This window comes from Parasteatoda tepidariorum, chromosome 9, assembly GCF_043381705.1.
Source record: "Parasteatoda tepidariorum isolate YZ-2023 chromosome 9, CAS_Ptep_4.0, whole genome shotgun sequence".
NCBI lineage: Eukaryota > Metazoa > Arthropoda > Arachnida > Araneae > Theridiidae > Parasteatoda > Parasteatoda tepidariorum.
This window is the reverse complement of record NC_092212.1, coordinates 55331964-55359714: the sequence shown is the minus strand read 5'-3', so window position 1 is coordinate 55359714 and position 27751 is coordinate 55331964. Positions and strand designations below refer to the sequence as shown.

The following is a 27751-nucleotide window of genomic DNA, read 5'->3' as shown; positions in this document are numbered from 1 at the left end:
TATATATTTACGAGCTTGACGAGAATCCTGAATAATCCGTACTCAGGTTTCCAACCTTACTAACAAGTTTGGAGTTCGAGGTTGCCCCTTTTTAATCATGATGGATCCATTTTAATTTCAACACGGTTCCTGAATACAGATTTAAGATTAGTCTAAGCATGTGCTTATTCTATACTGATTTAAGATTAATCAGAGTATGTGCTTATTCTATACGGATTTAAGATAAGTCTAAGCATGTGTTTATTCTATAAGGAGTTAGGATTGTCTGAGCATGAGCTTATTTTATACTGATTTGAGATTAGTCTGAGCATGTGCTTATTCCATGTGGATCAAAAATAGTCTAAGCATGTGCTTATTCTATGCGGAATTAAAATTAGTCTAACCATCATTTTATTCTATACGGATTTAAAATTAGTCTAAGCAAGTGCTTATTCTAACCTGAGTTAGGAAGATTTCTGAATACGAGCCAAAAGGTTTTAAATACTCATTGAGGAGGGATTATAGAGATTTCTAAGTCGACGTCATTCCACTTACCTGTCCACTGGAAATCCATCAATGATCAATAAGTTAGATAACAACCAATTCTAGCCACGTTTCTATTGAGATGGGAATACGTATCGTCCAATAGGAATAGTGCAGACAACTAGTTGCCATTCACGATTACAAAATTACGACAATTGATTGATATATTCTGTACAAGGTTGGACATTGCCTGGACATTGAGTCAGTTCGCTTATTTTAATTTCATTAGTCATTGTGAGTAACTATAAAAGAAGAAAGAAAGTATTTAAAATGTTTTGAATTAGTAATTCAAAAACGAAATTCAGCTATACAATTATTTTCTTTCTCTTGCTATTGTTTGATTTCTCTCATCAAAAAGAAAAATTCTTGTCATTATAAGCCCTTTGCATCTACATTATAATTGAAAAAAAAAACAATTTCAAAACATATCCACATTAAAAGCAACATTTAAGACATATTTTGACCTAGTGCAGAAATGTTATTGACCAGATGTCATGACCAAATGTCATTAACAAAATATCTAATTATTTCTATATTTAATTATTTACTGCAATATACTAATGACGAATTTTCGTCATGAGAGTGGTTATGTATTAATAACAATATTATCAGTTACGTGCTCCATATATTATTTTGTTTACTATGAGGACATTTTCGTTATTACTGTTATTAATTAATATTTTGGATCAGTTTTATTTAAGTATGTTTATGATCATTTGCCATTCATGAGACTAAAATTATTATGGACATTTGATGTCTCTGAATAATAAAATATCATTTCATCTTGTTTAATTGCATGTTTGATTACTGAATTCATTGATCCATTTGAAATTATAAATACAAAAGTTTTTTTTCTTTCTAATTATCATTTCTCTAAAAATTCTTCATTTCAAATTAACTTTTTAGTTTAAATAAAGAATAAATTTTGTAGTGAAACATTTTGAAATAACCTTCATCACAAAGATATTTTATTTAAATATACAAATTTTTTATCCCCCCACCCTTTTTTTTTTAAACTTAACCTATATTGCCCAAAAGCAGTCAAAATGACTAGATTGTGAAAGAATAACTAATGTGCAAATAAATTTGATTAAAATTAATTTTTTATATTTCTTACATTATTTACAGTTACATAACAAGTTATTAGTGAATATCAACAATAAAAATAATTATAAAAGTCACAAAATTCTAAGAAATTGTGTCATTATATACATCATTGTTTTTCTAATTGAAATTAAAAGCATTTAAAATGACTTCCTTGGTCAATCTAGTGTTAACTAGATTACTACTTTACACTTATTTTATAACCTCTAAGTCTTTTTCAGGGGTTGACTATTTTTCAATAATAGCTTTCATTCTAATAATAGCTGATTTTGCAATTCCAAAACAAATTCAAAAAAGTCGGTCACTCTGATAGTTTTTAATACTGCTTTTAATTTGCTTAACTTTTATCTAAGGTAGCATAGAGGATGGATCTGTCAAAGTCTTGAGGGAATTACTCACAGATTATGGAATTGGAGACTGGCCCATATTAAATGACACTTGGGACCAAGCAGATATATATTTAGAATGGAGGCTAGCCATGCTGCATGTCCATCAGGTCCAGCCCTTCTTCCATACATTCGTTGCACCGGACGATAAGAACTCGTCCGTTTACTTGTTGCATGTAAGTAATTTCCTGTAATCATTGAATAGTCAGGATTTTTGTAGAGATTTCATAGAAAAAAATCATAGAATATATGTTGAGGGCATTTTACATTTGTTATACATGTTTTTAACGCATTAACTTAAAATGACTAACTTAACATCTAAAGATTTTATTGGATCATAAATATCGCAAGAGATTCAATGAATATGTCACCGAAAATGTATGAAATTAGGCATTCTATAGAAAATTTAAGCATTGTTTGGAATGCCTAAAATCAATCGCTTAGGTATGAAATGATTAATATCTCATACATTGTCTAGACATTCTATAGAATGACTAATAAAACACCTTCAGACATTCTCAATGCCAGGTATTTTACGCAGCAATTAGACATTCTATAAAATGCCTGGGATTTTATGCGAAGTATGAAATATGAGAATTATTATTTACTTTGCTTTGTCATTGTATAAAAGGACTGGACTTTCTATAGAAAGACAGTTTTTCATACGTTGACAATAACATATATCTAATATAGTAGTATGTTTAATGTAATAATATGGGTAATATACGTGTAATATGTGTAATATATACAGGGTGGTCCTAAAATATATGTCAAAAATGTAAATGTTTGTAGAGGGGACCTAAATAAGCATATTTCGTATAGGATTGTGTGTGCGGTAATGCCGGCTTGAGCCGGTAGGGAATCGAATTTTCTTTTGTCTTTACTTGTCTTTTCAGTTTCCTTTGATTCATACTGTTTTACAAGTTAGTGCTTTAATGTGCCATTACCGTACACACATTCCTATCCGAAATATGCTTATTTATGTTCCTTCTACCTACCTTTACATTTTTGACTTATATTTTAGGACCACCCTGTATATATAATGTAGAATGTCTCATACAAGAATTTCGACATTAAATCATAGCTTAAAATAGATTTTATTATTAATTTTAAGGCATAGAAATTGTTCTTTCACAAAGGAAAAAACAATCCAATTAAAGATTATTTTCTGAAGTATTAAAAGATTATTTTCTGTAATAATTCTCAGAAAATATACTCAATAATAAAATACAGAAAATTTCTTGAAGTCTTAATGACGTCAGAATCGAGATGTTCACATTCAGCTTTTTGAATAACGTTCGATTATGTCTAAAAAAATTTTTTTTTAAACCAATATCCATTCATAATTCGTAAAGAATAGCGGCACAGCCCAAATTTGCGTGCCTTTTTCATATTTTTATGGCCAGCAAATTCAGTGCCAGTACTTAATGTTCTTGCTGTTAAAAACTTCAAAGTAAAATGCGAAATTAGAAGTTATCTAAAATCATAATATGCATATTTATTTGAAATAGCCCTATTTTCTTATAATCGATTGGCATTAAAGAACATTTTATGATGCATGCATATATATCCCGAACCAAATCGGAAAAAAAATTGATTATGTGATGAGAGATTTTTTACTTCAAATGTGATAAGAGATTTTTTACTTCAAATATGATAAACTTTCCTATAAAAAATAAATAAAATATTTTATCGTCATTACATTCAAAATGTGGTGCAATTTGCTTTTTGCTGTAAAACGTGATACGTTACATTTATTCCATTTATTCCTTTAAATATCACTCAATTCAATCACTTTTGTAATCATTCAAGTGAGAAATAACTCTTTTTTTAATATTACATTTTAAATTTTCACTCCCTTTGCTTTATTTTGAAAATTAATAACAATAGCAAGTAGAAGCTTTCAATTTTAGATTGTTTTTAGGTAGAAAGGTAAGGAAATTGTTATCATCTTGGATACTATTAAAGTTATTTACGGTTAATATGACAATTAGTTACTGAAAAATCAAGTGTTTTTATTTTTATTACTTATACAAGGAAATATGAATTTGTTTTTCAATGATGTATTAAGAACTCCGAGGATTTCTTATCCCAACCTAACTGGGTTAAGGTAAAAGGAAAATCTCTCAGAAAGATATTAAATTTAATTAAATCCAGTAAATTTGGGAAATATTCTATTTAGAACAATGTCGATATTGATTGAATTAAATCGAATTTTAATGACTTCAGTATTTGCATTAAACATTGTAAGGTCAACATCGAGAATAGAAAGGCATCCAACTAAATATGCTAATTTAGCTTATTATTTAGGCACAATGTTAAGTAATTTCAACCGGACAATTCAATAAGGAAATCGTTCAATTAAAATTTTATTATTTTCTTCCTCAATATTAAGCTTTATTGTTTCACTTGTCGTGCTTTAAATAAATATATTATTTTTCTTCATTTTTTTTCAATGGTTAAAAACACATCAAAATGTTAAATGAAGAAATAATTTCAATTCATTAATTTCAATAGAGTCAATTCAGAAAGGAAATTAAAACGTTATTTATTTTCCTTGAATATTACGTTTTCTTTATCAAGCATTAAATAAATTTTTTATTAATTTTCCTTATTTCGAACTTTAATTAGAACTGCCAAATGTTGCAAAATATTAAATAATGCAGTAATGTCACTTTTTAAAATTATTCAATAAGAAAACTGTATAATATAAATGACATTCGTTTTCTCCCTCAATATTAAGCTTTTCTACTTCACTTTCCGAACTTTAGAAATATATATAATGTCAGTTTTCTTTCTTCTTACTTGATAAAAAACCGATTAAATGTGTTAAATAGGGGAGTAATTTAAATTTGACAATTCAGTTAGAAAATTCTACAATTTAAATAGCATTTGTTTTCCCCCTTAATATTAATTTATTGTTTTTTTCACTTGTCCAATTTTCATCGTGACTTCAACGGTTTATAGAAAGGTCAAACTATTTTAGACAATTTCATAAATTTTCACTTAAAAAAATAGTAATTTTGCTTCATCCGTCAAAATTATAAATTACACTATTTCATTTCAGAAACATATCGAGGTATTTTGTTTACAGCATATTTTCTTTTATTGTTATCTTTTTAGCAAGTAATATATTGAAATTATTTGCAAACGTATATTTATCTACTTATTTCAAGATATTAAACTTAATGCATCAGAATTAAGTACCAACCTAATTGCTCTTTGCATCACCTTAACGTCTTAAGCAATTAATACTTAGAAAAGATAGTTGAAAAGGATAATTTAGGTTGTAATTAGATTTATTTAAATTATATACTTTCATATAAAAACTCATTTAAATAATAAATTTTCTTAAAAAGATTTCGTTCCTATTTTATATTTTTTTATTCGACTATCTTGAGACATTTTTGCTTAAAAACCCATAATTAACACACACTGCAATAAAATAGAAGAGCTAAATTTTTCTTTCCTATGATGAGTATTTATTCATAAATACTCATCATAGTTATTATTTTTACCTTCTATTTAGTAATTTTAGTCAAGAAAAATTATTATTTAAAGAAGGAAATTTTTTGTAAACCATAAGTTTTTAATTTATACTTTTGTTAATAATAATATAAACTCTTTCTAAACCTATTTTATTGAGTTTTTTTTAATTATTAAATATTCCAAATTCTGTTTTTTAAAAAAATTTATAACACTTGCGTATTAATCATTCAAAATGCTTGTCCTTTAGATTATTGTTCTTCAAATAATCTCTTTTCTTATGATATTACAGGTTTATTCAGGTTCACCTATCCTTAATACTCAATACTATCTAAATCAAACAGATCCAGACTACGTAAGATACGTGTCATCCTACAAAAACCTGATTGCAGAGACAGTACGACTGCTAAAAGCCCAAGAGGGAAGAGTAAAAAAAGATATTGATTCCATGTTGGAGTTTGAGATTGAATTCGCTAACGTATGTATATTTCACTTTTATCTTTCACAAAATTTGAGCAAGCTTAAAAAATGCGTACTACAACAGTTCAGTTTAATTTTATAAAATCTAAAATTAAAACATTGAACTTCAAAGTTGTGTTGTGTTTTTATAGATTCGAAATGTAATGTGATCAATTTCAGAGTAATATGGCATTGAAAGGATTGAAAAACTCAATGAATCAAAACTAAAGAAATAAAGCAAAGTATAGAAAACAGCTTTTAACAGCTTTAGCAATTAAGTTAAATTTTTAAAAAAAATTTTACTTTACACAAAGTGTTTTTCAAGATACGTTGCTTAGAAGAACTTTTATCTTAGATACTAAAAGCGTACTTTACTTCATGTCTGTCTACAGAAGGTGCATATTTTTAGGGTGATTGTTGTTGTTTTACGAAAACAGTTAATTAGTGAATACTAAATTAGTGAGTACTAAACTGGAGCTACTAATTTAATTTAGTTTAATTAGAGCTACTAATTTAATCTTCTTAAAATAAAACAATTTAAAGTAGTTTTTTTTTCTGCAATTGTTGGGGAAAATTATTTTAACGAGAAAAAAATTTCCCTTTAGATATTCAATTGGCACATAGAAAAAAAGAAAAATTAAAATAGAAATTCACACACATCTAACCTATCCTTCTTCTTTCAACCTTCCTTCTAATTTGTTGGCGAAAAATTCATGTAAAGCCTATTTTTTATACTAAATAAAAATATATCCCCTAAATAAATTATGAATACAGTTTATTATACAAATCATATTGCAACATTACAGATAACTTTNCCAGTGAAGGAACATTTCATATATATTGATTAAAAATAAGAATTTGAAAGTTTTTCTTTAGATTGATTGGTAACAAACAATAGCTTACTGCCAAACAGTAGGAAGTCATCTAGCACTGTTTTGGATTACCTGGTCAAATAGACTTCTCTGGAAAAATTTTTGAATTTGTTATTATCTCTGCAACACCTTGTTTCTTTGAAAAGTGATATATATAAGGTGAGTGTTTGTATTTATATTTTTGAAGTGGAGTTAATTGCATGTAATTGTTTTATTTTTCTCACTGTGAAAAAGAGAATTCAAAATATAGTTATTGAAGTTAGGTTTTATTTTTTTAAGCATCATTGCATAATAAAGTACTGAGATATGGGGGTGTTTATTCACTCGATCACCAAACGATGAAAAACCAGTGAAGGAACAAGTGTTCCTTTACTGTTTTTATTTTCTAAGTTAATGAAAATAAAAGATAAACTTTAATTTTCTAGTACCTTCAGTGATGTTCCGCATCAAAGAATAGGCTTGTTTTTAAATATTTGTGTGGCTTATAAATTCATAAAGAGCATTAAAAAATAACCAAAATTAAGTGTTCCTTTACTGGGTGTTCATTCACTGGTAAGAGCTGTTCCTTCACTTGGTCTTCTTACTACTTGTTATTTGAACCTCCAAAACTTTAAAACAGTATTATGTAAGTTCTCTACAATTTTTTTACATAATTTGCAATTAGTAACAAATATGTTGACACTGTCATTTAACTAAAATTACGAATTTTGAAATTAATATGATTTTTTAAAAGGCAAGCGAAGCTTAAATGTTCCTTCACAGGTTAGTTTACCCTACATAATTTCTTTATCATTTATATTTACGGTAATAATGAATGAGTTATATTGTTAAAAAAACGAAGTGAAAACAAAATTTTGAAACCACTTATTTGTTTTTATTAACTGTTCTAAGTGCTTACAGGGTGCCCAATCTTTTTAAATCTTATCTTTCTCTTAACTATTGCAACCACAGAAAGTTGACTAGTTGACGGCAGTAGAAAATGTACTGAATTAAATGCAAATTACGGTAAAAAGTACCGGCACGCAATGTGCCCGTATTTTTCCCCATAGATCCCTTTTTACTATAAAATTTCATGGAACAAAAAAATTTATATACTGTACTTTTTACAGAAGTATTTACTATAAAACCATTGATTCCTTATAATTAAATAAATATTACTGTTAAAATTTTACGATAAAAATTCATTTTACGGATGATGCACCCAGGATGCCAGTACTTTTTACCGTAAATTGATCCGGAATTATTTACTGTGTAGTTTTTGTTTGTCTTACCATTTAAGCAGATTTAAAACTAAGATAGTAATCAGTTTAGTTAGAAAAAATTTCAATTTAAATTGTTAGTGCATAATTTTCAAATTGTTAGTGTGTAGTATTAGCTCATTAGTACGGAGTGACATGATATTTTGCAACTGTAACAGATCTAATTTTATAAACTCTTCAGTTTAAATGCATGCATAAAAAAGAATTATTTCAATATTTTTTAAATCCTGTGAGTTAGAAATCAAATTATCAAATAAATGAGATATATGCCCAAAATATAGACACATTGTAAACATAATATCAACAAACAATTGTATTGTAAACATAGTATCTCTATTGATGTATGCATTGTAATACAATCCGATTAGTTTGAATCAAGGCGAAGATATATATTACACATTCAAGAAGCCAACTACATAATTCCTAGCATTGTGCAAGTTGGACCTGATTGACGTCGCGTTGACCTACAAGTCACTGAAAGATAATAGTGCGATTGTTGCCGGTCGGCTGCCATGAGTATTATATTCAAATCACACGAACTAATGCTACTAATTATCTCAATCCTTTGATTTAATAATCTCGTTATCTCAAAAGTTAAAAAATGGTATCAAAATTATTTTATTATCAATAATTCCTTACCGAGCGGGCTTGTAATCAACATTTTGTTCTGACAAAAAAAAAACTAATTTTATGTATAAATAAATAAATAAAAATTGTAGAACTTTGCGTTATTACAAACTGATTTCTTTTTTAGCTACTGTATTTAATTTAAAATAAAGAGCATGATTTTATATGTATACATTAATAATATATTTTTATTAATAATATATTTTATGAAATACACGAATGTCTTAATTTTGTGAAATAAATGCTAATAATAGAATGATTAAACTACCACTTTTTTTCAAATGAGAATAAGGTGTACTGAGTCAGAGCTTCCAGGGGTAGCAAACAACTCATCAAAGCAAATAAATATTTATCTGATTTATCTGATGATGATCATCATCATAGTTGGCAGCCTAATGTGACAGCCTAATGTGAGACAATGCCTTCCTCTGAAGATATCTCCATGATGACTTCCGATTTATCTTTGATCTCCAATTCTTTTCATTAATTGCGAGAAAATCAGACTCCACTGAGTCAGCCCATCTCAACCCCGGCCTTCCCCGCTTTCTTTTTCCAGTGGGTCTAAAAAGCAATATCGTTTTTATTGTGTTGTCGTCACTCATTCGAATCACGTGGACGATCCAATTCATTCTATTTATTTTTATGTATTTAATAATATCAGGTTGCTTACAAATCTTGTACAGCTCAAAGTTAAATCTCCTTTGCCAGCTATTGTTTTCATTTACACCACCAAGTATACCCCGCAAAATCCTTCTCTCAAATATTGCGATAAAATTTTCCACCAGTTTTGCCATTGTCCAAGCTTCAGAAGCGTATGTCAAGACTGGCCAGACCAGAGTTTTGTAGATTAAGAACTTTGTTTTTCTAGAAAGAAACCTAGATTTAATATGTCTTCTCAGCCCATAGATAGCCCTATTCGCCAGATAGAGTCGGTTTTTTATTTCAGGAGTAATTCTGTTGTCAATGGTAATAATTGATTCTAAGTAAGTAAAACTCCTCACTGCTTCAAATCTACAAGAACTTATTTCAAGATAGGGGTCTGGGACTCAGTTTCTTGAGAATAACATATATTTTGTTTTCTCTACATTTATGACCATGCCCATTTGCCTTGCAGGGGATAATGGCAAGAAATGCCTCTTTCAGGGCAGGCAGGGAACGAACAATTATATCAACATCATCAGCATATGCAAGTAGTTGTACTGATCTAGTAAAAATGTGACCACTGGTATTGATGCCTGAATCACGAATAACTCTCTCAAGTGCAATATTAAAAAGTAGACAGGAGGGAGAATCTCCTATTCGAACACCTGTGAATGTGTCAAGATTTTCTGACAGAGACCCCAGAAACTTAATCTTACACTACAATCTAAAAAACAAACACAGAAAAACCACATTTCTGAATATACGAGGGGACATCGCAATTTTCTTTCAATGTTTGCTATAGATTCCGTTTTTAGGCATGGACTACAGTTAGAGTATTAAGGGTAAGGTTTCTCACCTTTGACCACATATACAATGGAACTGACTGCACCCACATTCGAAGGAGAGCAAGTGTAGTTTCCTGAATTCGTCGGTTCCGGTTGTGCGTCCCTGATCTTTAGCCTACTGACTGCAGTATTTCCACTACTCTTCTGAACTGTGACTGTACCAGAATACATAAGCTGGGGCTTTTNATAGGCATTAAAGGACATTTTATGATGCATACATATGTATCCCGAACCCAATCGGGAAAAAAATTGATCATATGATAAGAGATTTTTTACTTCAAATGCGTTAAACTTTCCTATAAAAAATAAGTAACATAAATGTGGGGCAATTTGCTTTTTGCTGGAAAACGTGATACGTTTCATTTATTCCTTTAAATATCACTCAATTCAATCATTTTTGTAATCATTCAAGTGAGAAATCACTCTTTTTTATGTTGCATTTTACATTTTCACACCCTTTGCTTTATTTTGAAAATTAATAACAATAGCAAGTAGAAGCTTTCAGTTTTAGATTGTTTTTAGGTAGAAAGGTAAGGAAATTGTTATCATCTTGGATACTATTAAAGTCATTTACGGTTAATATGGCGATTGGTTACTAAAAAAAATCAAATGTTAAAACAATTTTTATTTTTATTACCCATGCAATGAAATGTGAATTTGTTTTTCAATTATGTATTAAGAACTCCGAGGGTTTTTAATCCCAACCTAACTGGGTTAAGGTAAAAGGAAAATTTCTTAAAAAAGATATTATATTAAATTAAATCCAGTAAATTTGGGAAATATTCTATTTAGAGCATTGTCGATATTGATTGAATTAAATCGAATTTTAATGACTTCAGTATTTGCATTAAACATTGTAAGGTCAACATCGAAGATAGAAAGGCATCCAACTAAATATGCTAATTTACCTTATTATTTAGGCACAATGTTAAGTAATTTCAACCGGACAATTCAGTAAGGAAATCGTACAATTAAAATTCTATTATTTTCGTAATCAATATTAAGCTTTATTGTTTCATTTGTCGTGCTTTAAATAAATATATTAATTTTCTTCATTTTTTCAATGGTTAAAGAAACAGCAAAATGTTAAATGAAGAAGTAATTTCAATATGGTCAATTCAGTAAGAAAATTAAAACTTTATTTATTTTCCCTGAATATTATGCTTTTTTTTGGCGGGCTTTAAATAAATTTTTTATTAATTTTCCTTATTTCGAACTATAATTAGAACGGTAAAACGTTACAAAATATTCAATAATGCTGTAATTTCACTTTTTAAAATTATTCAATAAGAAAACTGTATAATATAAATTTCATTCGTTTTCTCCCTCAATATTAAGTTTTTCTATTTCACTTTCCGAGCTTTGGAAATATATATGAGCAATTTTATAAATAAACGCCAATTAGGCGATCAAAGAAAATTTTAAAAAAAAAAATTGGGGGGGGGGCACGCTATTTCTACATGAATTTTCTTCTTTTTTACACCCTAAAAAAGCAAGACAAAATTGTGAACATGAAATTTTTTCTTTGTGACATATTTTAAATGACAAAATACCGATTTTAAATTTTTCCCGATTTTTTCAATTTACAAACTTTGATTACATTTTTTTATTTTTGCTTTTTATACTAAAAAATAATTTTGTAGTATTAAATCTATATAAACACATGTTATAGAGACATTATAATAATATTATTTATAATATAATAAAAATTTCGTTTTCAAATTGAAGCTTTTATCTGAGCCATTTATTCAGATAAAACGATTTTTACGTAAATATAATATTATTATAATGTCTCTCTAAAATATTATAAATTTATGGAGATATCATACTATAAGATTATATTTTAGTATGAAAAACAAAAATAAAAAAATTTAATCGAACTTCGTAAATTGAAAAAATCGGGAAAAATTTGAAATTGGTATTTTGTCATTTAAAGTATGTCACAAAGAAAAAATTTCATGTTCACGATTTTTTCTTCTTTTTTAGGGTGAAAAAAAGAAGAAAACTCATGTAGAAATAGCGTGCCCCCCCCCCCAAAAAAAAAATAATTTATCTTTTTTTGGCCGCCTTATTGGCGTTTATTTGTAGAATTGCTCATATAATGTCAGTTTTCTTTCTTCTTACTTGGTAAAAAACCGATTAAATGTGTTAAATAGTGGAGTAATTTAAATTGGACAATTCAGATAGAAAATTCTACAATTTAAATTGCATTTGTTTTCCCTCCTAATATTAATTTATTGTTATGATTAATTTATTGTTAAAATATTACTAATTTTCATCGTGACTTCAACGGTATATAGAAAGATCAAACTATTTTAGGCAATTTCAAACATTTTCACTTAAAAAAATAGCAACTTTTCTTCATGTGTCAAAATTATTCATTACACTATTTCATTTCAGAAACATATCGTGGTATTCTGTTTACAACATATTTTCTTTTACTGTTATCTTTTTAACGAGTAATATATTAAAATTATTAGCAAACATATATTTATCTACTCATTTCAAGATATTAAACTTAATGCATCAGAATTAAGTACCAACGTAATTGCTCTTTGCATCACCTTAACGTCTTAAGCAATGAATACTTAGAAAAGATAGTTGAAAAGGATAATTTAGGTTGTAATTAGAATTATTTATATTATAAACTTTAATATAAAAACTCATTTAAATTGAAATAATAAATTTTCTTAAAAAGATTTCGTTCCTACTTTATATTTCTTTTATTCGACTATCTTCAGACATTTTTGTTTAAAAAACCATAATTAACACTCACTGCAATGAAATAGAACAGCTAAATTTCTCTTTCCTATGATGAGTATTTATTCAGAGATACTCATCATAGTTATTATTTTTACCTTCTATTTAGTAACTTAAACGGAAAAAAATTATTATTTAAGAAAGGAAATTTTTGTAAACCATGAGTTTTTAATTTATACTTTTGTTAATAATAATATAAACTTTTCCTGAATCTGTTTTATTAGGTTCTTTTAATTATTAAATATACCAAATTCTGCTTTCAAAAAATTTCTAACACTTGCATATTAATCATTCGAAATTCTTGTCCTTTAGATTATTGTTCTTCAAATAATCCCTTTTCTTTTGATATTACAGGTTTATTCAGGTTCACCTATCCTTAATACTCAGTACTACCTAAATCAAACAGATCCAGACTACGTAAGATACGTTTCATCCTACAAAAACCTGATTGCAGAGACAGTACGACTGCTAAAAGCCCAAGAGGGAAGAGTAAAAAAAGATATTGATTCCATGTTGGAGTTTGAGATTGAATTCGCTAACGTATGTATATTTCACTTTTATCTTTCACAAAATTTGAGCAAGCTTAAAAAATGCGTACTACAACAGTTCAGTTTAATTTTATAAAATCTAAAATTAAAACATTGAACTTCAAAGTTGTGTTGTGTTTTTATAGATTCGAAATGTAATGTGATCAATTTCAGAGTAATATGGCATTGAAAGGATTGAAAAACTCAATGAATCAAAACTAAAGAAATAAAGCAAAGTATAGAAAACAGCTTTTAACAGCTTTAGCAATTAAGTTAAATTTTTAAAAAAAATTTTACTTTACACAAAGTGTTTTTCAAGATACGTTGCTTAGAAGAACTTTTATCTTAGATACTAAAAGCGTACTTTACTTCATGTCTGTCTACAGAAGGTGCATATTTTTAGGGTGATTGTTGTTGTTTTACGAAAACAGTTAATTAGTGAATACTAAATTAGTGAGTACTAAACTGGAGCTACTAATTTAATTTAGTTTAATTAGAGCTACTAATTTAATCTTCTTAAAATAAAACAATTTAAAGTAGTTTTTTTTTCTGCAATTGTTGGGGAAAATTATTTTAACGAGAAAAAAATTTCCCTTTAGATATTCAATTGGCACATAGAAAAAAAGAAAAATTAAAATAGAAATTCACACACATCTAACCTATCCTTCTTCTTTCAACCTTCCTTCTAATTTGTTGGCGAAAAATTCATGTAAAGCCTATTTTTTATACTAAATAAAAATATATCCCCTAAATAAATTATGAATACAGTTTATTATACAAATCATATTGCAACATTACAGATAACTTTTACATTCATTTTTCAAAAAATATAATTCAACTGAACTTAAAAAAACTTGGTTAGCTATATTTTAGAAAATCTGAAAGAAACTTGTAATAGCAAAAGCTTCGATTTTAAACTTTTTTTCGCCAAATAATTAAAATAATATTGAATACGTAACTTCTTAATCCTTTATATTTATGGTAATAATGAATGAGTTATATTGTTAAAAAAACGAAGTGAAAACAAAATTTTGCAAAAACTTACTTGTTTTTATTTTATATTAACTGTTCTAAGTTCTTACAGTGTGCCCAAGCTTTTTAAATCTTATCTTTCTCTTAACTATTGCAACCACAGCAAGTTAACAAGTTGACGGTGGTAGAAAATGTACTGAATTAAATGCAAATGACTGTAAAAAATACCGGCACGCAATGTGTCCGTATTTTTCACCATAGGATCTATGGTTTTTTTACTGTAAAATTTCATGGAGCAAAAAAATTTACTATAAAACCATTGATACCCTACAATTAAATAAATATTACTGTTAAAATTTTACGATAAAAATTTATTTTGCGGATGATGCACTCAGGATGCATTACTTTTTACCGTAAATTGATCCGGAATTCTTTACTGTGTAGTTTTGTTTATCTTACCATTTAAGCAGATTTAAAACTAAGATAGTAATCAGTTCAGTTAGAAAAAATTTCAATTTAAATTGTTAGTGCATAATTTTCAAATTGTAGTGCGTAATATTAGCTCATTAGTACGGAGTTTTGCTACTGTAACAGATCTAATTTTATGAACTCGTCAGTTTAAATGCATACATAAAAAATAATTATTTCAATGTTTTTTAAATCCTGTGAGTTAGAAATCAAATTGTCAAATAAATGAGATATATGCTCAAAATATAGACACATTGTAAACATAGTATCAACAAACAATTGTATTGTAAACATAGTATCTGTATTGATGCATGCATTGTAATACAATCCAATTAGTTTGAATCAAGGTGAAGATATATATCACACATTCAAGAAGCCAACTACATAATTCCTGGCATTGTGCAAGTTGGACTTGATTGATGTCGCGTTGACCTATGAGTCATTGAAAGATAATAGTGCGATTGCTGCTGGTCTGCAGCCATGAGTATTATATTCAAATCACACAAACTAATGCTACTAATTATCTTAATCCTTTGATATAACACTTTCATTATCTCGGGCCCGGGATAGCCTGATTAGATGGGAGTTGGACTCCTGTTCGAGAGAACTGGAGTTCGAATCCAGCCGGCGGAAGAGTCCTTGTGTATTAAATATGTCACGAAATCCTCCAAGTTCCTATGAGAAATCAATACCTTCGTGGGTACTGATCCAGGAATTCCCTTGTCTTCTGGATTGGGTTCAAAATTACAAGGCTACGCAGTTGAACATTAGTAGTCGTAAAACCTAAAAATTGCATCGACTGTTCAACAACGGTTATAAAATATTGAAGATAAAATCTCGTTAGCTCAAAAGTTAAAAAATGGTATCAAAGTTATTTGATTATCGATAATTCCCTACCACGCGGAGTTGTAATCAACATTTTGTTCTGACAAAAAAAACTAATTTTATATATATATAAGTAAATAAAAATTATAGACTTTGCATTATAACAAATTGAATTTTTTTTTTGGCTACTACATTTAATTTAAAATAAAACACATGATTTTATATGTATATATTAATAATATGTTTTTATTAATAATATATTTTGTAAAGTACACAAATGTCTTAATTTTACAAAATAAAAATTCTAATAATAGACTGATTAAACTACCACTTTTTTTTCAAATGAAGATAGGATGTACTGAGTCAGAGCTTCTAGGGGTAGTAAACAACTCATTAAAGCAAATAAATATTTATCTGATTTCGCTACCACTTAAGTTTAAAGGCTTTCAATCCAGCAGATCTTAGATATCTATAAACCAGCAAACGGATTATTGTGATGGCTAGGAACGTTATAAGATAATATTATTAATACGAAAAGGAAATTGGCAAACATTTTATATAAATTTTGTAAACTATTTTAGCGGAAAACTGGGAGCCCTGCTATGTATTATGCATATGTAAATAACTTGAATAAAACACATACAATAAAGCAAAAATGTACTTACTATGGTTTCGGTCCAATAAACAATAGTCTTTCTCTTTGTCGATACATAAAATGACGGAAGAAAACAAGAAACAAACGAGTTGCAATAAGAACGAAAGTAGTTTAATAAAAGTAAAGAGACAGCTTAAGATAATTAACCATATCGTATGTCGTTAAATCTCAACCTCAGACCTTAGAAATTTTTTTAAACTGTACTAAGAACTCTTTCGCCGTTTTTACTAATATATGTGAAATCGGAATTAATCCAAAGTTTAATTAAATTGGTATTAATAAAAGTGGTATTAATCTAAAGTTTATTTAGAAAACTTGGGAATCATTACTGGTATTATTCAGGTATGACAAGTTGGCGGCTGGTGGGAAACCTTCATGGAGGAAATCACTTTTTATTTCTTTTGGCGAGAATTCCAAATTCGATCCATTTAAATTCTTTGGTTCACTACGATAGAAAGCTTTTTAATCAAGTTAGTTTTTTTTTATTCGTTTCCTTCATACAATTCGCCAAATAAAATTGTCTATATTCACGTTTCTCTTTTTCTTCGGCTTTCTTTACCAACTTTCCCAAAATTGCTGGAATGACTTGTCACCAACCTGTCGTTTAATAGTCTATAGAAATCTACAGCTTGAAATCTTTACTTTGTTCGGAAATGAAATTGAATTTCCTCATGTTTTCGGAAACCACCTCATGCTAATAAATTAAATTAAATAAATATTTCAAGAAGCATAAGCATTTTTAAGTTTTGTCAAAGAACAAAATAATTCAATTTATAAGTAAGCAAGGTAAATTACTTTCATGGTATTGTATAAATGTTTTCCCCTGTATGGCTCTAATAATGGCTCACACTAATTCAATCAGTTTAAAAAAGAAAAGTTTGACAAAGATCCTAAACAAAATTATTGAGCTCTGTTCCCATATTGTCAAATGTACACAAATCTTGAGTGTAGTTCAATAGTTTTAAACAATTTTTCTTTTTATCTAATTTTCACTTTTAAAGGATAATTCAATCATCAATTTTTATGCAATCGGTTCAGGTATCCAAGCACAGAAAACTTTTCTTGTAGGTCGCATTTGCGACAAAAAAAAACGTGACTACAAGCCCGTCCGTCTTTATACATAATTGGGATTCATTAGAAACCTCAAGGTGCTTCGAATTAAGAATAGTATGTTTAAATATTTCGATAGATAAGTTAATAATTTATTTTGAAAGAGCTATATAATATAAAAAACACTGAATACCTTCTATCTTCAATCAGATAAAAACTAATTCTAAAATAATTTTCTATCCCGCTTTGTAAATATTCAGTAATTTTGCGTAAAGTGTCGTAAGTGCGTCGTTTTGCGTAAAGTGCGTCGGTTCCAATTCATTGAAATATCTGGTACAAATATTTCAATGAATTGGAACCGACTTTACAACTTTTATATATTTTTTATTACTATTTAATATAGTATTTTGAACTAGTTACATTTTATTATGTATTTATAAGCAATTCGGTACCCTTTTTTGAAAATATTCAATAATTTAGTGTAGAGATAATACAAAAATTTCAATGCATTGGAACCGACTTTACAACGCTTATTATTTTTTTCATTACTATTCAATGAAATATTTTGTAATTTATACATTTTATTTTTTATTTTTGAATTTTAGAAGCGTGTGTTGCGGTATCATAATGAAAAAAATATTCATACCTAAGATCTGAATATAAAAATATTTCAGCTGAAATTGTAGTATGGAAAAAAACTCAACTCAACTCTCTGTAATTAAGACAAATGTCGATTGCTGACGAACATACTGCCTCGTCTAAACTTATACACATTGTTAATATATGAGATATAATGCATTTCTGTATAAAATTTGGATAGATCTAGATATGGATTTACTTATTTTTTCACGTGTGACCTTTTTGCCAATAAGCATCTTGCTAATCATTTTTTAAGCATAATTTTTTCTCATAATTTTTTAAGCATTTTGCTAATCATTCCTCTGCCTTCCTACTTTTCATCTAGGATTTTCGTTTTATTTTCAATTTTCTATGTTACGTGGAAATTAAAGCCTTATTTGATTTTAATACCTTGATTATATAATGTCATAAGAGTTTCAAAACGGTAGAGACACTTTCTGCAATTTAACTTATTCAGCTCAATCCAAAACATAAAAACACGCATTGTCAATAAATGAGATCGGGCAAGTTTTCCAACTCGGAGCTTTTGGAGCCCGCTCCAAACTGTTCTGTGGTTGCCATTTAAAAACGAACTTAAACGTTTAATCGGTTTTCATCTTAAGAGAAGTGAGGAGATATTCACTACTTCTCTTCTCTTTTGTTGTAGAATTCAAATGTTTTGAAAACAAACTTTCGATTTGAATAATAAATATTGTTAAAACGCTGCACAAACAATATTTTTTGTTACTTTTTTATCAAAATAAAAATTCATATAAAATACACATTTCTAAATTGAGAATTTGATTGGTGCATTTAAAGTAAGCCATCAAACCACATTCAGTAGGAATATTCCCTAAGTTTATTAAAATCATTATTTTATTATTCTCTTAAGAATTTAATTTTTTTTATTGCAGTTTAATTTTCTGAAAGAAATATTTAAAATATTGATGGATAAAAATTATCATTAAATAAAGAATAATGACGTCAACCGTTAAATGATTTACGACCGTTAAACGATTAACCTCTCATAAGTTGAAGAAATTTGAAGCAGGCTCCAAAAGTTCAGACTCGCGAAACAGACGCATTCCATTGTTTTGAGAATTAAATGTGTATATATAATGTGTTAATTTGAATAAACTAAACACTGGCTTGATTTTTGTTTTGACGATCCATCCTAATGATTTCTAGATTTTTCCTATCTGTTTCAGGCTTTTAGTTGCATCCTTTAATTTTAATGATTGATTCCAAATCTGTTCTGTCCATCTGCATAGACAAATGTCAATTGCTGTTGCCTCATCATTTGTCTAAACTTATCCACATTGCTAGTTAAAGAAATGGGGTTCATTAAGAGGAATGTTAGAATGCTGTCTGATAATGAATGATCCTTTCAGATTTCATTTTTTTTCTTTTAAATTAAAATTGAACAAATAATATTTAAAAGCTTAAAAAATTGAAAATAGAATATTCTATGAATTAAATACGCTCATCTGCTTTTAAATACAGCATCAATTTGCCTAAATTTTTTCACGTTGCTTTTTAGTGAGGTGGGGTACATTTAGAATTTTAGATGAATGTTTATATACTGTTTATCTCTTCAGATTTTACTTTTTTACTAAAATTAATGATTATTTTTAGAGGTGTGAAAAAAATTTAAGATTGAAAATGAGATTTCCTATAACAAATATAATTGTATGCTTCTAGTTACTGCATCAATTCGCCTAAATTTTTTCCCATTGTCAATTGATGAGAATAGATACATTTAGACGAATGCTTGTATGCTGATAACAAAGCTTCCAACTTTCTACGTTTTTAAAAATATTTCTTCTTGTATCAGTTTAGGAATTTTTTTCTACATTTTTTAAAATTGCTTCCCTCTTGTGGTGAGACTTTTAATTTCCTGGCAAAATAGCCAAAGATTTTGAAAGTCTTAGTTTTTAATTATCTGCCACTCTATAAAACATCTTGCTAAAGCATGGTAATAGTTGGAAACCTTGGCTGATAATCGTTTCAGATTCTTTTTTTTAAAACTGAAATTAATAAGATAATTTTCAGAGAAGTAAAAAAAAATTTAAAAATGGGATATTCTAAGACACAAATGTGCATGTTTGGTTTCAATTATGGAATTAACTTGCCTAGATTTTTAACATTGCTAATAGTTCAGGTATAGTACATTTAGCTTGTATACAGATGATCGCTTTCTTTTAAACTAAAGTTAATCAAATAATTTTTAACTGTGCAAAATAAAATACTTAAAATACAACTTCAGCTTTTATAACTGAATAAAACAGCCAAAATATAATAAATAAAAATCAAACAAAGGCGTTTTTTTTTCATTATTTTAAAGAGTTCTTAAATAAGTGTTTTTAAATTCTGTTTTCCTTTTCAATTAAAGTGGGATCAGCGCTTTCAAGCTTAGCAAAACAAGACAACTATGTCGTTATCTTTTATCGCCAAATATTCATTTTTCTCCTGTGGTAAAAAAAAAAAAAGAAAATGAGACACTCGAAAAAGTTTCCCAACTTTTAACTTCAACTGTTCCCTCTTTAACGTATTTCATAAAAGTAATAGTTCTTAATGGTCTTCGTAAAAACGCTTGAATGGTGCTACATTCGCCTTGTTTTTTCTTTATAGATGCTGGAGGGAGGAGATTGAGATTATCACCAACTAAAATGTTTCAAAAAGTAACCCATTCGAGATATGCTCTGTCAAAAAGAGAGCAAAATAAAATAATTGAATCACAAATACAAATGTGGAATAAAATAAAGTGTATAAAAGGGGCTGTGGACAAATATAAAATTGGGAAATAGCATATTAAATGAACTGAAATCATTTATCTGATGATCTAAATGAATTGAAATCGTACCCGCTCGCTGGGAAATAAGAACTCAATAGTTTGGTTAGGAAAGCGCCTTAAAGTTCTGACCCTAAATGTTAATTTTTATTTTTTTGCGTATTTCACCATATCTCGAGCATTTAGTTGGTGAATTGAAAAATTATTTCGACACGATTAAAAAATTTATTTATATAATGATCATTTCATGCAAAAAAAAAACTTTTAGTAAATATTTATTGTTTTTTTATTGCTTTATTAAATAATAGTGGCAAAAGTTTGAACTGCAAGGCATGCAATTTCTATATAATTTAAAATAATGTGATTTTACATGGTAAAATACAAAATTTAAGCAAAATCCGTCGAATAGTTCCCAAGAAAACGAATTCTACAAGTGTGTTTTTTTTAACATTCGATTTCTCAGATACTATACTTTTTTATAACCGTCGTTGAACAGCCAACCCAATTTTTTCGTTTACGACTACTTATGTTCAACTCCGTATCCTTATCATTTTAATCCCAATCCAGAAAACAAGGGAACTCCTGAATCGAGTATTGGAAAAAATTTGCCTTCGTGGAGGATTTTTTGACGGAACTAATCCGCATTTGCTCTACATAGAGAGGAAAACTACAAAAAATTCAAACTGTTAGTCTGACGGCAAAGGAAATCTAACCCATAATCCGTCTACCAACTAAGGATATTTTACGTCAGAACTGTGGTCGGTGTGAGCTGGGTGCGTAATTCGTATAGACCAGCCATCGCTAGGAATCGAACCAGTTTCACCTTATTTTGGAAGGCGAACTCTCTATCCCTCAGCCTCTACGACTCTCTCAGAAACTATTCGACTGATAAATGATTAAGCCATAGAACGTGAAGATTCGATCACTAGAACAAAAGTTATTGATTGTGGTCTGTTTATTTTTTTCGTACTGTACCTGCAACAGCAATCTCTCCAAAGCTTTGAAATTTCTGTGGAATTACAAAATTACAGATAGTTTTTTATTTCTTCCTCGTGGTTGGTTCAAAGCTAGCCACCTCACGAAATTCCTTTAACCCTTTATTAACTGACTAAATTTTATTATATGATGCAATAACGGTATCACGACAAAAATAATAAATTATTTTGAACTATTATTATTAAATTATTTCCAAGAAAGGCCACCTCTATGTAACGACCTTCTCTATTTACTACCATTTATGGGAGGCACGTAATTTTTCCGTATACTTTGTGTTGAAGAAAACCTTTTGGAGAGACCATCAAAACCTCTTCCAGCGACCGGACAAACCTCCGCACTAAAGGCGGAAATGGTTAATTATGTAAACACGAAATAATATCAAAACAGAAAATGTTAACAAAATAAATAAGTAGATTAAAATGTATTTAAAATATTTGTATGAGGGTCTTATTTAGAGCTCGTTTTTTGACGGTCTCTTAAAGAAATTTACACCTTCATGTGGTAGACAGAGTGCACTAAAGACAATGCTATCAAGGATTTACTTTTAGAATTGAAAGTTGAATTAGTAAAAAAAATTACTTTAAAGAAAAAAGCTAGCCATTTTAAACAAACACGCTTAAAGCTGATTAATTTTTATGATAGAAAATTAAATAACAACTTAAACAAAACACATAATTGTTTATTGATTTTAAATATTTCTATCTTTCATATGTGATAAATATGTTTTTACACATAATTATATCAGTAGGTACCGAACGGCCTGTGTAGGGGGTAGGGAACTGTCCTTGCATCAGGAAGGTCTTGGGTTCGAATCCCGGGCAAGGCATGGATGTTTCTTTCTCTCTGTGTGTGTTCTATGTCCTTTCAATTTTGTGTGTGAATGTGACTCGCCCTATAAACGGTTTATGGTTATGTGAATGGCGTGGCAGAAGTAGAATTCCTGGCCATAGATGGCGCCACTGAAAAACAGGAACAATCGCACCCCCACTGCCGAAACAGGCATACGACAAAAGAAAGAAAAAAGTCAATATATTATTTTTATTGACGCTTAAGTTTATTCATCGATCTGGTTTTCATGACTCCAACACAAATGTCCTTTCCACACCCAAAAAAATGAGACTGAGTAAAATTAGAATCTCTTGCAAAAAATCGTGCAACTTCGATAACATTTTGAAGTCAACCCATAAGGACTACCAACCTCCATTAACGACCATTTTACTGTGGAACAGATAGTGGTCGTTCCAGAGAGGTTTACTTTGAAAGATGTACTTTGAAATTGTTCATCAGTAAATCGTTCATCATATTGTTCTTTATTACTATTGTTCTTCAGTAAATTATGGAGTAAAATAATCTTTTGTTGGCAATAAATTTCCAGTTTGTTTTCTTTTTTCTTCATTTAAGATTCTTATGTCTTTTACTAGATAATCAATCCCTTCTTGATTGAATTCTAAATTTTTTAGCAATTTAAATTAGAATTGTAAGTCGAATAAAGCAATCAAATTGGATATCTTCGTGTATTCTGTCAATCCGTACCTTGTCAATGTTCTCTGAATCAGTGCAAAACTAAATCGAAGGAACATTAACTAAAATTTAAAAGTCGGTGGATTAATTTACCTAATCACTTTTCACAGTTAAATTTTAAACTATAGGAAGGGAAAATTGTTTCCAATCTCTTAAACGCATTTTTGAGAAAAATATTTTGATAAAAATATTTTTATGACTAGTCCCTCTGATGACATGAAAAAAATGTTTAATTTCTTTTTAAAATGTAAAAGAATAGTATCATTCACAGTCCACTTCAGATCAACAATACCATATCATATCTGCAAAAGATTCCCTTTTTTCTTCTTTCCTTTCTTCAAACTCCATTTCTTTTTTTCCTTTTTTTTTTCTTTTTTTCTTTTTGTTCAGTGTCTTTTATCTTTTCTTATTTATACACTTCAGTGAAATAATGCTAAAAAAAGTTTCCTAAATGAGCATTTTTTGCTTTCTTCTCTCTTTTTTTTACGTCCCTTAAAAAATTTACTTTTGCCTCAGCTTTTATCTAAATATGATAAATGTCCACTCATAAATATCTATAAATTTATCTTTTTCATCATCAACTAAAAAAATTTAAAAAGAAAAAACAATTATTTGTAGAATTTTTAATAAATTAAATAATGTATCGAAATTTTTTTTTTTTACTTGTGGAAATCAACGGAGTCTTCAAACGTAGCCAATATGCACAGGACTCGAAAAAACTCAGAAATTTTACCCGTCCCCGAGGACAGCTTGTCCAACAATGTACCCGTCCTCCTTTGAAACTAACCCGTCGCTTATAAGTAAATAAAAATATTATTTTTTCTTATTTATTACAAACATTTATATAAATCACACAATGAATTAGTAGCTACTAGAATTACATTATACAGTAATAAAAGAAATACTAGGTTACTAATAGTAACCTAGTATTTCTTTTATGAAATAATTAATTTCTTTTATAAAATAATTTAAATGACAAAGGTCAAGTTATCTATAATGTCAATTTATCCGAGGGTACTGCGTTTTTTAAATGAATCAAATATGACGTTTGCCAGTTCCACAATCAAGCCTATGATTTACAGAGGTTTCTGCACCGAAATCTGAAAGGGGTTTTCCATTTAGGTGGATGTTCATGATTGCGTTTAACGCTTACGTAATGTATTTTTTTTTTGTAAGTTCATTGCTGAAAAGTCCCTTTCAACTGCTGCAGTACTCCCAGACGGAAAAAACATCAATGCACCATGCGCAGTATGTTGCTGTACGGGATTTCTGGATTAGAGGGTCATTTTAGAAGTGGCGCGCTAGACTCTTGTAAGATAACAAATATTGAAAGTGTACCACGGACATTAACGGGAAAATTGCCGTCCGCGCGGACGTCTGATTCGAGAAATTCGTTGTCCGCGGGAAATTTTTGACCGCCGAGGACGGGCGGACGGGCCGTTTTTCGAGCCCTGAATATGCATATAAAAGACCAGGTAATCATCAGAATTGCAAAATGCTGCAGCATTTTTTAAACATTTCTCTAAAATATTTCGAATTCACGTCTCTTGGGAGAAACAGTTAGAAATTATAATTTTACACAGATTTTTAATGAATGTGAATAAATTTATTTTTATGTATTCACACTTGGTATCAAGACATTTTTAGCATAGAAACATTTTCACAAAATATATTTTGCGAAATTTAATTATTAATTTCTTGCATCATGGGTAGAACAAAACCATGGAATCACAAACTAGTAGGAATTTGAAAAGTATAACATGTTGAAATTCTTTTATAATAACAGCTTTTTAAAATGTCCTCATAAGACTTGACAATAATATAATCGAATTAACTATATAAGAATTAACTACAATTAACACCAGAGATACTTAATTGTTTGTGTCATTGAATACTATTAATAGTGTGATCATGGGAACCTAACATATTAATAAATCTAGCTAATTTACAGAGTGTACCGCAGAGGACTGACTAATTTCAAAATTAAATATTTCTTACACAAATGAGGATAGATGAAGGAAACGAATGGTTTGTTTAATATAAAAGCTGTAAAAATTTTATACTGAAACTTTGGAATTTAACCAATAAAAGTGATAACAGATGGCGCTATATTCTGAGGAGTGTTTTTTTTTTTTTTTTTTTTTTTTTAAAGAAAGCAAATGCCGTAGGACACTAACCTAATCTGTGATTTTTCAGAACAAAAAACAGGCGTGATTCTATTGAATACATGGTTTAAACCTCCTTATCGGGTACAACCTTCTTTCTCGTATCAACGCTAGAATTTGTTGCTCTGATCATCGATAGATTGCCCCACCACCTGTTGCCAACTTTTGAAATTAAAAAGCGAAGTTCTCAAAATAAACATACTCTTTGTTTAACTCCTCTATCGCCCTTTGTTTCAAATATTTTAATTTTGAAATGACTCAGTCTTGCGCTAGACACCCTGTTTGTATTTTATATAATTACTGCATAATATGCCTTTTACAGTTTCTCTGAAATGGATAAGTACCATTATAGTTTCCAAGAATTAAAAACATGATTGCGACAAATCTTTACAATTGCGACATACTTTTGCAAAAACTATGCCAATCCACGCTGTAGAAATAATTAGGATCAAATTACAGTAAAAAAATAATGGCAATTATGGGGCCAGTTTTTTTTAAGCGCAAATTCTATTTTTACCGGAACATGTTCCGGAACAATAGAATCGGATACACCGTAGTTTTTACAGTAATAATTACCTCAAGTCACTGAATCACTCGAATTAAATAAATATTACTATAAAATTTTCAGTATAAAATTTTACGATAAAAATAGATTTTACAGATAATGCACCCAAATTTATACCATAAATTAATCCGGAAATTTTTAACAACGTATAAGTTTTTTTTTTCTTTTTAATAATAACTGCTTCTAAAATTTGTTTTGATTGATCTAATAACATAAAGGCACCGGCTAAGCGAAAAAATTATGTTATTTATTAAGTGTCAGTTTAAACTGATTATAAATAATAACGCTAACATAGCAAGTTTTTAATGCACATTGTTTACGAAGATTGAAAGATATTTTTTCTTCAAGCAATGCAGAGATTGACAGCTTGTTCAGAATAAAATCTGATGAACTGCTCTTATTTCATGCAAAAATTTCGCCATTCCAGTTTAAAGGCTAAAAAAACAGAAGTCATGAAGATTATAAATACTTAGACTAAATATTTTTCTTTTAAAGGAACTACAAGAAATTTATGTTTTGGGAAACGCTTCAAAAGAATGTATGTCTCTTACTCCATTAATAAGTCGAAGTTGATATTTCAAAAAGGCAACAATTAGAGAAAATTGATGTTGTCTTATCTTTAGCTTCAATAAATAACAGATATGATTTATTCGAAAAAATGGCAAAGGAAATAAATGGAAGAGAAATATTTCTTGCGTAAAAATCATATAATTTATTTTGTTTGAAAGACTAACTTTCTGAAAGTCTTGTGAAATTGATTTGACGTTTAAAAAGAGAAAAGTAAAATTTCAGGAGCTAGGTTTTAAGAAAAGCAGAAAATATGCAAGCTTGAAATAAATTAATGCTTTAGTTAATGATAACAATTTGTTTATTAAAAAGCCATTCTTTTTCTGAATTGGTCGATAAAGTGTTTCGCTATAAAGATTAATGATAATTCTTAAGGAAAACTACTATATGCATTGCAGCCTACTTGCACGGTTGTTAAGAGAGAATTTTCAAAACAACAGTAAAATATCAATTAAACTAGGAAAAATTTAAGAAAACCTTTTTAACTTCCCTTTTATTAACAAACTATTAAAATATTTTTTGCGTTGGGAATGATAATATTTTGTTCATTAGAAAAGAATTCTTGTTCTGAATTGCAAATGACTGGGGAAATATTTCCTATATTTTTATATAAATATTAATGGAAACTCTTGGGAAACCTGTTTGTTAATTAAAAACTGTTTGTTAATTAATTTTTCTATTATCAAAATTTCTAAATGATATAATTTAGTAATTTATACCTTTAATCCTCCTCCATGAGGTGGAACTAGTAAAAGACTTGAAAATTTTTAATTTATAAACACCAAACACAAGTGGTGTCTTTTTACAAGCATAAGGTTTCATGTGGAATTTTGAAAACTGAAATCAAAAGTTTTGAGATGATTAAGTTTTTCTAAAGTTTTATTGAAATAATGTAAGAAAACATAGTTAATTTTTAATACTTCATTGCATATCCCTTTACTCTGGTGACTGCAGCATATGCATTAACCAAGGCGTGGAATTAACGAATGAATGTTTGCCCGTTCCGAAAGAAGATCCTGGAGTTCTGCCTTTGAAAAATGCTTCCGTGCCCTGACTTTTCTACCAATAA

At 28.7% G+C, this 27751-nt stretch overlaps 1 protein-coding gene across 1 annotated transcript in view; it reads left to right on the top strand.

Moving 5' to 3' along the window:
- Nucleotides 1-27751, top strand: part of LOC107442454 (endothelin-converting enzyme 2) — a 225169-nt gene that overhangs the window by 135553 nt on the left and 61865 nt on the right. The window contains exons 6-7 of the mRNA XM_071185955.1: nt 1980-2188; nt 5791-5976. Of these exons, the coding sequence (XP_071042056.1) occupies nt 1980-2188; nt 5791-5976 (395 nt within the window). The remainder of the gene's footprint in view (nt 1-1979; nt 2189-5790; nt 5977-27751) is intronic.